At 40.9% G+C, this 12,389-nt stretch overlaps 1 protein-coding gene across 6 annotated transcripts in view; it reads right to left on the bottom strand.

The window, feature by feature from the left end:
• The window catches only part of eya4 (EYA transcriptional coactivator and phosphatase 4), a 58,832-nt gene that overhangs the window by 10,454 nt on the left and 35,989 nt on the right, over positions 1-12,389 (bottom strand). For 5 of the 6 annotated variants that reach the window (XR_009785395.1, XM_061753442.1, XM_061753441.1 and 2 more), the window contains 10 exons: positions 11,854-11,978; positions 8,307-8,390; positions 7,019-7,096; positions 5,176-5,242; positions 4,182-4,321; positions 3,957-4,100; positions 3,785-3,867; positions 2,354-2,531; positions 953-1,089; positions 740-823 (listed from right to left, as the gene is read on the bottom strand). Coding sequence is in view for 5 of the 6 variants with exons in the window: in XM_061753442.1 (XP_061609426.1) it covers positions 740-823; positions 953-1,089; positions 2,354-2,531; positions 3,785-3,867; positions 3,957-4,100; positions 4,182-4,321; positions 5,176-5,242; positions 7,019-7,096; positions 8,307-8,390; positions 11,854-11,978 (1,120 nt within the window). In the remaining variant the exon portion in view is untranslated. The remainder of the gene's footprint in view (positions 1-739; positions 824-952; positions 1,090-2,353; positions 2,532-3,784; positions 3,868-3,956; positions 4,101-4,181; positions 4,322-5,175; positions 5,243-7,018; positions 7,097-8,306; positions 8,391-11,853; positions 11,979-12,389) is intronic. The other variant, XM_061753443.1, reaches the window with a different exon arrangement.

Below are 12,389 nucleotides of genomic sequence, written 5' to 3'. Positions count from 1 at the left end.
AGGACGTGTTGTAGTGATGACATCATGCGACCCGTTTGTTCGTTTGTTTACAAGCGAGGCAGAACGCGCAGTGTTCTTCACTCTTGAGCCAAGACTCGACTTGTCTTATCGTCCTTTGGTATTGAGCATTTCTTTAAAGGAAACACACACAGATCCGATACAAGTGCTGCATCCACACTTAAGTGCTATAACCTAAATGTTAATATTTGCCATATTCATTTATCTCAACAGTCTATTCTCTTCATTTCGTAGCATTTCTCTTGGCTGCACGGCTTCCAGTACATTAGGACGTTAGATTTTTTTCCCCTGTCCAATCAGATTTCAACCACTTTGTGTTGCCATGTCAATCTGATCTGCCCAGGGCCATCACAGTAGTGCTGGCACATACAACTCTGTTGTATTACCAATGGGACTGTTTCTTTAACCAATCAGATTTCAAATTCGTCCTCACATGGTCACATCACTGACCCTCGATCATGTCAGCAAACTGTTCGTCTAGCAAAACACGTCTGTAACGATCTGTGCACATGAAATATCTCGAGTGTCATGTGTTTTATTGAAAAGTTTGTTTTTGCCATATTAGACGAATATCGATTCTGTACTGCACCAGATGATGTTCGTAGCACAGTTGTGTGCTGTTATATTGCTGATGGTTTCTATAATTGCAATTGTGGTATTAGGGGGTGGCTTACTATTACTCGATGTGAGTCAAGAAATGTTGGAAGGTTGAGTGTCTTACCTTGCCGTATTTCTGTGAGTAGGAGCCTGTGAGCAGAGAATGGAAGACGATGATGGTCTCGTCCAGATCCCACACAAAAACCCTCTACAAAAACAAAGGGAATATAAACATTATAAAACAATTTTAAAAATACACTTCATCAGGGGGTGGATTAAAGGAAATGGTGGCCGTATAAAAGCAGGTAAGTGATGTTTAAGGTCACTACTACATTACCTCCAGGTCGCTGTCTGGCGGAGGCGAGGGGTTGTTCTTACGGCTCCTGCCCCGCGACTTAGATCCACCGCTCCGGCACGCTCGCTCATCCAGGTCCTTGATGGGTGTGGAAGGCCTCTGCACCGTGTCAAAGTCCCCTTCAGGTTGCAAACAAACAAGTCAGACAATGGCGAATTAATTTTTTTTTTTCTTTATTTATTTTTTAAGATACTGTCCAAATCTACTGTACAGTATATTTGCATGCGTGCCCACACATCCAGCAAAGGCCAGATGCTTCCCACCACACTGCGGTAACTCGAACCCGACCGAGCTTGGCCTCTCATATTGTTATGTCTCAATCAGAGTGGGGGAAATGAGGGGGGTGGAAAGGCACAAGAAGAGAATGAGTGAGAGTGCAACGATAAGCTCTTTTACCATAAGCTCAGCCAAGATAAACTACAGCGAGGGGAAAAAAAGCAGGTCTGCACGTGTACTAGATGGGCAAAGGTATTGGAACACACGGAAGAACACCCCCCCACCATCAGCACCCCCAAACAAAAAGCCTGTGATACTTCACAAAACATCTTCCCCAAACTCTTTTTCAAAGGTCTAAGAGCATGAGTGATGCAATAAATCAACAATAAGATGATTAAGCAGTGTGATAGGCGTAAATGAATCTGCACACAAACTGCACCTTTATACCTTACGCTTCCTTCTGCGCCGAAGCATTACAGCTATCCATTTTTAACAAAACAGACTTACTCCAATGAATCTAACCAAACTAATTTCACTCGTTATTATCTAAAAAAAACATCCAGACTTTCAAATTTGAGGCGACAATGCCGCGCGTCTCCCGCTGAGTGAGGTTGGAGTTTTACAACACTTCTTTGACAGATACTGTAAACATTCAAGAGAGTTAATAGGTTTGTTCTCAAGATATTTTCAACAGTTAAGGTGGTTAATAATGCATAAAAATAACTGATGACGTTGGGACAGACCAATAGTATAAATTTGTGAAATAGTCGGACATACGGGGTTTCTGGCTGACAGCGACTATTTGTAAAGCCTTCCTCTCAAGTTCTTGACCTTTATGAACACCCGGCGATACTGTATCGCATCTTTGCTATATCGTGTGTTGTTGTTTTTTAAGCGACCATTTATGCCACTGCATGTTCACTAAATTAAATAATTAAACATAATCCAATGAAAAATGAGAATTCATTATTTCATTATTAAAGTAAACCATTTTACTTTGACATTTTAACAATTTTTTTTCTTTTTTTTTTTTTTTTTTTATATAATCTCATCTACAAATGACCTGTCCTTTTTAAAAATCAAATGGCCCTTGAGCACAAACGTTTGCTCACCCCTTGTTTAAGCGTCACATAAGATGGAAGGAAACCAGACCACGGAGCCACGCACCTGGGTGAAGTTCTGCTGCCTGGCCCGTCATTCCAGGCGTAGGGTCCTGCAACTGGTAGGCGGCGACGGTGGTGCCGTTGCCGTCAATGCTGCTGGGGGTCATATACGTCCCGTACGGGGAGGCGGAATAATACTGGGCGTATTGGTTTTGGCCAAAGTTTGTATACGAGGGATATTCCTGCAGAGAGAACAAGATCACAAGGGATGTTGTGTGTCTTTTTAACAAGATAGTGTTCCCCTCGCTGTTATCTCGTGTTCCCTTCATTTGGACTTCCAAAAGCCTGAGTTTGATGGTTTTAACTGGCCCAGTGAAGAAGGCGCTTTTACGAGTCCTCCCTCTAAATCTTTGAGGCTTTGTAAACTAGAGCGTGCCACACAAACACACACTTTAAAACCCCCATTTGAAGCCCTTTTCTTGCCAAAGATACAATCCATCCAACAGACATGGCCACATATTCCCAACAAAGTCTGTGTGTCCCTATTGTAAAGTCACTGTATTATTTGATTTCCTCGTCTGTAAAAATACTTTTTTTTGTTTTAACTGCTATTGCAAATGTGCCTTTGAGGAAAAACAAAGCTTTAGCTCGTCCCAATGACGTTGCTTGGATCCGTTCACGTAACATCTGCTTCGATGCTGACGACTGCCAAGGAAGCTTGTGTGGGAAAGTTCATATTTAGGATTTTAAAATTTATTTTTAAAGCAGAAGTAGGGAACAATTGCTTTGTTTCCTTTCATTTTTATTTGCTCTAAGGCTCTCTGTACTGTTAAGTCACCATGGTGATGATGATTGGACAGAGTTAAGAGACAAAGACCTGCTAAAAAAGCTAAGCTAAAGAATACTAAATTGTTTGCATCTGTATTTCCGCTATGGCCGTGGTTTTAAACTTTTGACAAACATTTTGGAAAGGAACTCTGTCAAAAACGAGGACTTCCTCCTAGATACTGGTAGTGTTCCACAAGGCTCAATAGTAGGCCCACAGATTTTTACATCATAACCTACATATATGTCATAATTACTGCCATTTAATAGAAAACTGGTAGTGTTCCACAAATCTCAATACTAGGTCCACTCTACATGTCAAAATTATTGGTGTTCTAGTATAAAAGCAAGTTGGCCGATTATTTCAGTATGAGCGTCTGGGTGTGAATTGTGGCCTACAGGAGCTCCTTGTGTGTATTCTCATTTTGTATTAGTATGTTTGACTGTTTGTGTCGTACAATAAAAGTCTGCAACTGTGGCTCTCCTGGCCCACATGTGCGGGCTTTACAGTACCTTGATTGCTCCATTTTTTTCCCCTCTTCACTCGAGCTGTCGCATATCTAAAACTCGCTTATAACAAAAATTTTGGTTTGCAACGATGCAATGGCTTGTAACTCATAAGTTGGGGCACTCGTAAGTCAAGGTACCACTGTAATTAGGTTGGCGGTACCTGCTGAGTTGCAGTGTAGTTGGCGGGACTGGACACTGAGTTGTTGGTGGCATAGAGGCCTGAGGAAGGGGTAAAACTTGAACCTGGAAGGAGAACCCAAAAGACACTAAGGGGGGAAAAAACAGAGGAAGCCCTTGTCTGAGTTTTAAAAAAAATTTTTTTAGGTAGCGACCTGGCATCTGGTAGGGCGAGTAGGCCGTCTGGCCGGGCTGGGGCGTGGTGAAGCCGGGGCTGTAGCTGAGGCCTGTTTGGAGAGGAGACTGACTTTGGGCCAACCCACTCTCCGTCTTGATGCCTGGCAGCATCACACCCAGGTCTAATGTAAAAAACAAATAAAAGACAAGATGCAATTCTGTCATTTTACTCCGTGGTGAAATCAGTGTTTGTCTCTTGTTACCATAGCCAGACAGTCCATAAGCCTGTCCCGTTTGAGAGTACGTGTAGACGGTGGACTGCTGCATGCTGCTGAACTGCGGCTGGCCCGCGTACGCTGGCATGGACGGGGCGGGCGGCGTGGACAGGATGTGAGGGTACGGCCTGAAGAAGGAAATTAACCAACAATAGATGATTTCGTGTGTTTGTCAACAATAATCGCCAAGATACTTCCGGGTGGCAGAAAAGTTATAGACCTGGACTAAAATGATAAACTGGTTATATTTGGGGTTGTGCCTCCAGATAGACATCAAATATATGTTTGTATTTGAATTATTTTTTTTTTCCCTTCAAAAATCAAAATGAATCCACCGGAATCTGTGGGGGCGGGTGATAACTGTGAATGTTGTAAACAGTTGTACAGAGAAGATCGCAAGAATGCCTGTAAGCATAGTAGCCGCTTCAAAAGGGAAAGACTGGAAACCAAAACTTGAAGACATTTTCTCACAAGTCATCGGGTTTGTGGAAAGCATTTTCTCACAGTTATGTATAAAATGTTTGGTTTGGTTGTTTACAAGTCATTTAAAAACAACATAATGGATCGCTCGCTAACGTCAGCTCAAGAGCACACTATCCATTTTAGTGTCAAAAGAGCACACATGTCCCATTTATCCGAGCAACAGAAAATCCAATTAATTAGCCAGTCTCTTAATAATCATGTATACTATATGTGAACTTCTACCACATCTATTTTTTAATTAACCTAATTAAATATAACAAACTAAATTCTATATAAATTCTGTTCCACCTCCCTTTCAAGCAATTGATATCCTTTTTGACTGACACCTCACACATTCATACTACAGCGGTAGACAATGTGGCTCAATCGCTGCCTTGGTCAAAGGGCACAGAACCGTTTGTTCACTAGTGGTGCCATCGGAGAAAGCTTTTTCACCCGGAAGTAAGTATGACGTCATGGTGAAATGATGGTGAAAGTTTTCAGACAAGAGGCTACTTACTTAGACGGGTAGAGGGGAGGAGAGTACTGGTGCGCTGAGCGAGGACTGTATCCACTGCTAGTAATGACTGCAAACAAATAACCATGATTAGCGGTGTTCAGACCAAGACTAGTACGATTATTGACTTTTCAGTTCTCACTGATACCGAGTACCCACACTACTAATATTTTTTTATACAAAACCTTTCAATTAACACAATGACAGGTAATTGTGAACAGAGACCTCTCTTTTGTTCTGACGCACAGGATAATGCGCCAATGTGTCAAACCGCAATAGTGTAACGACGACTTCATGTCAGATTTTTTTTTGCCTTAAGTATCAGTGGCTGGTATCGGCAGCCCTCACGAGTACCTGATCCATTGAAATAAGGCCGGTATCGGTACTCACCCATCCCTAATAATAATAATAGTAATAAATATTATTAGATTTGATGCACTGTAGCCAAAACAATCACTTTGGAATATGGAATTATCCATTAAAACCTTGTATGTAAAAAGATGAATTTAGACAAACTGTGATGGCTGATTTTGCCTCTTTAGAACTGCATCTGATGGTTTATTGTCACTAATGGTTAATTTCACAAATATTTTCGTATTCCGTATATTGCGTATTCCGTATATTGCATTTTTTTTTGGGACGTTATTCACTGGGTCTACCCCGCCTCTCGCCCGAAGATACCTGGGATAGGCTCCAGCATGCCTGCGACCCTAGTGAGGATAAGCGGTACATAAAATGGATGGATGGATAGATTGGCCCTACGGGGCCTCAGTAAACGTGATATATGAATTTAAATCGTCCACACATTGCTGAGTTATGGACGTTTTTCTGCCAAGAGGCCTGAATTCAGGTCATTCAAATTTCTCAAGCTTATCTTTTTCACTCGTGAAGATCTCCTTCTACCTCTCCACTCCCGAGGCAGCACTGTCAACATAACAGACGTGTGCTCTCACAAGTGGGTCTTCTACAAGGAGGCAACGAATCAGAGGAAAGGGGGCGATCTTAGCCAAATATGGACAAAGCAGATACAAAACTGGGTCAAACAGAAGTCGCTGTCACAGGGGGCTTTTCTGGAATCTCGTTTGACAAAACCAAGGTGTTTCTTTAAATGAAATTGATACTTTTATACTAACTTAGAGGTCACTCTATGAAGGTCTAAATAGTCAAAATATGGGTTTGTGTGCAGATTCATTCACACCTTTCACACTGCTTAATCATCAATCAACAAATTTGATAATGAGATAAATGATTAAAAAAATTAAGTATAAATGAATTGCTACATTAATGCTCTGGGGGCTGGATTAAAGAGCACAGTGTGCTGTATGTGACCCGTGGGCCACACTTTGCCCACCCCTTGCATGACAGTCACATTAAGATGTATAGAAATGCAAAATTATTCTCTCTATACATTAGAATATGATTGAAAACTGGTCTCATTATACTGTATTATATACAGCATTATAGTATAGTACTAATCCGCTCTGTGTATAGTATATACTAGCTATGTACTATGTAATAGAAAAACAATAAGGCTATATTGGTCTTCCCTCGTGGCCTCCAAGTAAAAAATGTTTGTTGTCATTGAGATGTCACACACACACACACATTGTGTGTGTGTGTGTGTGTGTGTGTCCAAGTGATAAAATGTCTGCTTCTTTTGCCAGCACTGCAGCAACGCCATCCAAGCCGAGCCAATGCTTTGCGGGATTAAAGCTTTCAGCGAGGCCACCGCTCGGCTCAAATTGATGACGCTGTTTGTGCATGTGCCAGTTGACACCTCCACTTTATGGTAAGTTCCTCAAACCTTCGAAAAAATGTGTATGTGTATACTGTATGTGTGTGTTACCTGAGCCGGCGTACGTGTCCAGTACTGCGTCGCCTGTCGTGGTCACTGCATCACTGTTGTTCATCGGCTCTGTTTTCACTTAAAAAAGACGTGTTAGAAATGTAGGTGTTATGTGAAGCTAGTATAGAGGAACACAAACAAACAGAAACCCATGCACATACAGTATAGAATTTGTTTCGCCCCATTTCCACCAAGCAATGCTAATCAATTCATTTTGTATACTGTACTACTGCCATTCTTTGGGGTTTTTGTCAAAATGTACCATAGTAACTTCCAAACCACAATGCCGATCGACTCGTACTGTGGAGAACTAAACTTGGTGGAAACGTGGCTTTTTAAAGTCTGTGCATAAAATGTCATTTGCAAAGTTCCCTCGAAGAGTTGTGGATGATTTACTTGACCATGAAATGGAGTAAAGTGGTATCTTGACTTACTATCTTGACTTGAGTTTCATATGTTCCACGATTACTCCTAACTCAACTTATCAGCTCAAATCAATTTTCGCCTTTAAAACAGATTTAAATGCCATTGATCTGTTCCAACCCGCTGAAAAAAACAGCCTTTCTTACGTATATGCAGTCAGGTTGGCCAGCTTGTCTGCATGTGAGTGTGTGGGCGTGTGTTGTGGCCTACATCAGCTCCTTGCGAGTGTTCTCATTTTGTATGTTATTGTTTGACTGTTTCTTCAATAAACAGCTGAAAGTGCATCTGGGATTGTAGCTCTCCATGCCAACATGTGAGGCCATTACAGTACCTTAATTGCTCCATTAATCTTTGAACTTCACTTGCAACACAAAGCAAAAAATTGAATGAATGATGACTTGTAAATTGGGGCATACGTAATTCAAGGTACCACTGTTGATGAACAGAAATTTGAAAGTATTACATCAGTGGTGGGGAAATCTTTTTCCTATCAGTCCTCCAAATTGGAAGGCAAAATTATGAAAAAAAAAATCTAATGTAGCAATTAAAAGCAGATTATAATTAGTCATTCTGACCGTTTTCATTTTTTACATTTTGTATTTTAGAATTAACACGGCAGGCTGCAGTTTCCCCACCACTGTCCTAAGGCATGAGAACTGTGCCAATGTTTCATTCCAAAAAACAAATCAGTATTACAGTCAACAGAAAGCCAAAAAAAAACACTTCCCAGCAAACTCAACAGCAATCCGAGCCAATTCAGTGCAAATAGACACACGGCGTTAGCCTTAAAAGTACAGTCTATACTGTACAGTATAAATAGGCATAGTAAGGGCTGCGGTCAATTCACACACATGCACCTCTGTACCATAGTCCTTGGAGGTTGGCGCTGGGGGCGGGCTGCTGCAGCCCAGCAGCCAATCAGCCGTGTTTAGAACGGTCATGTTTTCACCTACGAGATGCAAGGTGGGAAGACGGTGAGGACAAGAATGACGGCTGCCAACTGATGCCTTATAAGCAACCCATTTGTTTTACAGCAGGTGGACATTTTGTAATAAAGGCTTTCGACAGCAGGGTCTATGACACTTTAGTGTTTTTTTTCCATTGTTAGATGAATAAATACAGTTAGCTTAGCATCAAATAAAGACTAAACTATGAAGGTAGAAGCATTTCAAAGCCAACAATTCCAATACTATGGCATCCACAATAAGGTCAAAACATACACTTACTTATAACTTTAGCACATCGGGTAAAGATGTTAGATAAAAATACTCCGACTTGTCATACGTGTGTATGGAAAATTACGGTTACTAAAAAGCAAAATTTTGGGTTAAAGGTATTCATATGTTTTTTGTTTTTGTCATGCCCCCATTTGCAAGAAAGGATTGTCTGCCCTACAAACGTTGTAATGGGACTTTTTTTTAAAACTTTACACTGGAAGATTAGCTGCTTTGATTAGTTTGGAAAGACTCAAATTGTTACATTTTATTGATGAATTTATGAGAATAGTTATTGTTTATTTTAGGAGACTAATTTATTTTTCATTAAAATGATTGTATGTGGTGGGTCAAATTGACCTTTTTGAAAATCTAGAAAATATGTACTGTATATCAAAAGAGATTTGATTAAACTTCTTCAGTTGGCCTTATTTTTTTACTTTACGGTTTCAAAAAATATATTTAATAAGTACAATTCAAATTTGCATTGTGCTATTATATTTTTCAATGATTCAACGTACAGCATGTCACATTGATCAATCTTGTTGGTAAGAAACTGACACAACAGGAGGGTAAACTGAGCAGCAAATCAACATAATTCCCATAAATAGAATTTTTTTTCAATATTTCCCTCATCTCTAGTCTCTGCAACCGATTTTAAAATGTATATTTATGTTTCTATCCACTTTTACTGTGCATAACATATGCATAAATGAAAGCAGCTCAAGTTGGATATTGTTGTGTAAATGTACAGTGAGCCCCAATCTATCATGGGGGATACATTCCGGACCCAGCTGCGACAGGTAAAATTCTCAATATACAGAGACATTATTAAAAAAAAAAAAAAAAAAAAAAAACTGAGGAAATTAAAGACTTGCTTGCACAGTTCTCCAAATAAGAGGCAAAATGTTCAAGCTGTGTATTTGTCACTCCCAGTTAAAGTTTATTGTAAGACTGGCACATAAAACATTGTACATTTAAATACCAAAATGTTCAACCAAACCATGTCATTTCATTTATCGAAAGTTCACTACATATAATGCTAAATGTCATGGCCGGGCTAACAGAAATCAGCATAGATGTTACGGGTTGCGGTCCCCCCCCCACCCCAATCCAATTTCCCACACAGCAGGTCAAAGCCGTCTGACGTCAGGTGAGAGGAATGCAAGCGATGTTGTTTGTTTTGGCCGCAGGCTTGCCGTCTCGCCTCAGTTCGGATTCGGCCCCGCTACCTGTGAGCTCATCGCCAAATGATTAAAATGTGTCAGCGTAGGATGCTAAGGTCAGCGTTGAGGAGAAGAGAGGGAAGAGGGGGCCTAAAAGAGGAGAATACGGTGGTCTGAAAGAGCTGAGGCGTTGACGGACGTGACGTGTTAATGCTCTTGTTGAAGAAATAGTTTCCAATGGGATTTTGGAGCGTTTCATCCGCGCACGCTGCCAAGTGGTTAGCGGCAAAAGTGCCTCAGTGTGTATTTACACTTGACTGCTTGTGCCAGTGTTGTTGGCACGTCAAGGGAACGGCAAATAAATTCTCTGACTGATGACTTTGCAATGGATTTCATAAAGTTCTATTGTTTCAATCACATCCTTTGCTCCTAAGCAGAGAAGCATGAGACAGTCGTAAAAAATGAGTATAAAAGTGGTCATCAAGAGTAAAACGATGGGCCCTAAAACTCTGGCAACAGCGCAGCAGATGGCCCTGCTTTTTATTTTCCATTTCATTGCTAAAATGTATTTTCATCAAGCCATAATTCTATGAACTATGTCCACCAGGTCTGTGACATACTTCCAATCTCGCCAGTGATTGGCAACTTAGTTTGGGGCCTGCTTCCTGAATGAATGGACAGAAAAACCTGAAAAATGTGTAAATGCAATGTGAGGGATACTTTTAGGAAGGTTAATTTTGCAATTATAGAGAATCAATCCGGTGCAGTGAGGCACACAGCAATGGTCATTTGAGCCACCCACCGTTTTATGGAGCGTAAAAGTATCACTCACATATTTATTAATTTTTCAAGCAGAAAATCGCCCAAGTTTTTCTATATGTTCACTTTACCACTTTTATGCATGGAGCAGGAAGCTAACAGGATACTGATTTACCAATGACTGCGAGATCGTAAGTACGTCACGGACCATTCATTCTCACATTTACACCTTTAGGGAATTTTATAGTCTTTAATTAGCCCAAGAAGCAAGAAGCTGAAGTACATGCAGAAAACCCACACACGCTTGGAGAGAACATGCACATGGCATACAGGCTGTGATTTGAACCCAGAATATCCTGACTGGGATGCAGATGCACTAACCACTACACACTGTCCTGCCAGTGTGACATCTCCAATTTTCAAAATGTTTAAAGAAGTTAAAAAAAACAAACAAACAAAAAAAAAACAATACAGTGGACCCCTGCGTATTTGTGGTTCGGCATTTCCAAAGTTCCTTTTTTTTTTGTGGGGTGGGGACCTAACCCCGTTATTCATGGCAAACTGTGCATATTCGCATTTTTTTCATATAGGTATTTAATATAACTTTTAAAACTTAACATTTTTTTCCACGGCAATTATAAGGTGTGTCACTTATTCATATATTTCGCTATTCGCAGTCGGGCTCGGTCTCCATCCCTCGCAAATAGCAGGGGTGCACTGTACACAATAAATTGCTGAATTACTAGTTTTGAAATGACATGTCAAGGAAAAAAGTTTTTGAACTATTGTTCAAGTTAAATTACAAAGGGGTTTGGTAAAAAAAAAAGCATACAATATCTCAATGCTATTAAAAAGGAAGATAATTTTTGCACAGATTTTAGCAAGAAACATGAAGTAGACACATAATTTGCTTTAGGGTTAGGGTTAAAAAATGATGTGCCGGCCGTACGTTTGACACCTGTGCTTGACATTGTCACAATTACTTGCTGTTACAGCAGAAAACTGGTGGTGTTTCACAAGGCTTGCTACTTAGTCCACAGATCTTTAGTTTATCACTATATGAATGTCAAAATTGCCTGCCTTGCCGGCGTAGGAACACAACTCCGTCATAAACCAAGTACCCCCTGAAGTTGAGAACCATTGGACCAAACGACCAACAAACCTTTTCATATACGAATGTGATGACATGCCGTAGAAGCAGTGTTTTTTTTTTTGGTTTTGTTTTTAGCTTTTAGGTTGGTCGATCAACTGTCACAATAACAGGGCCGCTCACCTCCTGTTCCATTGGCGGTGACTGTGGAGGGGCTGCCGAGGTTGTTCTTGTCCAGCTTGGAGCCACTGGAATCGCCGCCGCCCACACGATTATGAGGACTGGCTAGGTCCTGCATTTCCATAGACCTGTACGGGTTCGAAAGTGAGAAGGAGAGAAGTGGAAGTGAAGAACTGCACTTATGGATGCACTCCATTTTGCATGTGTCTGTAAACCCTTTTGTCGTACATTTTTGTTTATTATGGATGGTTACCATGGCAGCAGCTCATGTGGGTTGTAAATAAACACAAAGGAGTAGGAGAAAAAACATGAAACACTTGCTGATGACTTTCACTTTACATGCTGCCGCAAAACCCACAACCACATGTGTGCCATGGCGGAATGTTGACTCAAGTGCGTGTAGTGGGTCTGAACAGCTAGCTGTGCGTGTGTGCGTGCATGTGTGTGCGTGCGTGCGCGTGTGTGTGTGTGTAGTGAGTCACGTCGCCTGCAGGCGGGCTGGTCACACTTTTGCAGCACATCAAAGGCAGAAGAGATGG

Source organism: Phyllopteryx taeniolatus, chromosome 18 (assembly GCF_024500385.1).
Source record: "Phyllopteryx taeniolatus isolate TA_2022b chromosome 18, UOR_Ptae_1.2, whole genome shotgun sequence".
NCBI classification, from domain to species: Eukaryota; Metazoa; Chordata; class Actinopteri; order Syngnathiformes; family Syngnathidae; genus Phyllopteryx; species Phyllopteryx taeniolatus.
The sequence above is the reverse complement of the archived record's forward strand: the minus strand, read 5'-3'. Positions and strand labels throughout refer to the sequence as shown.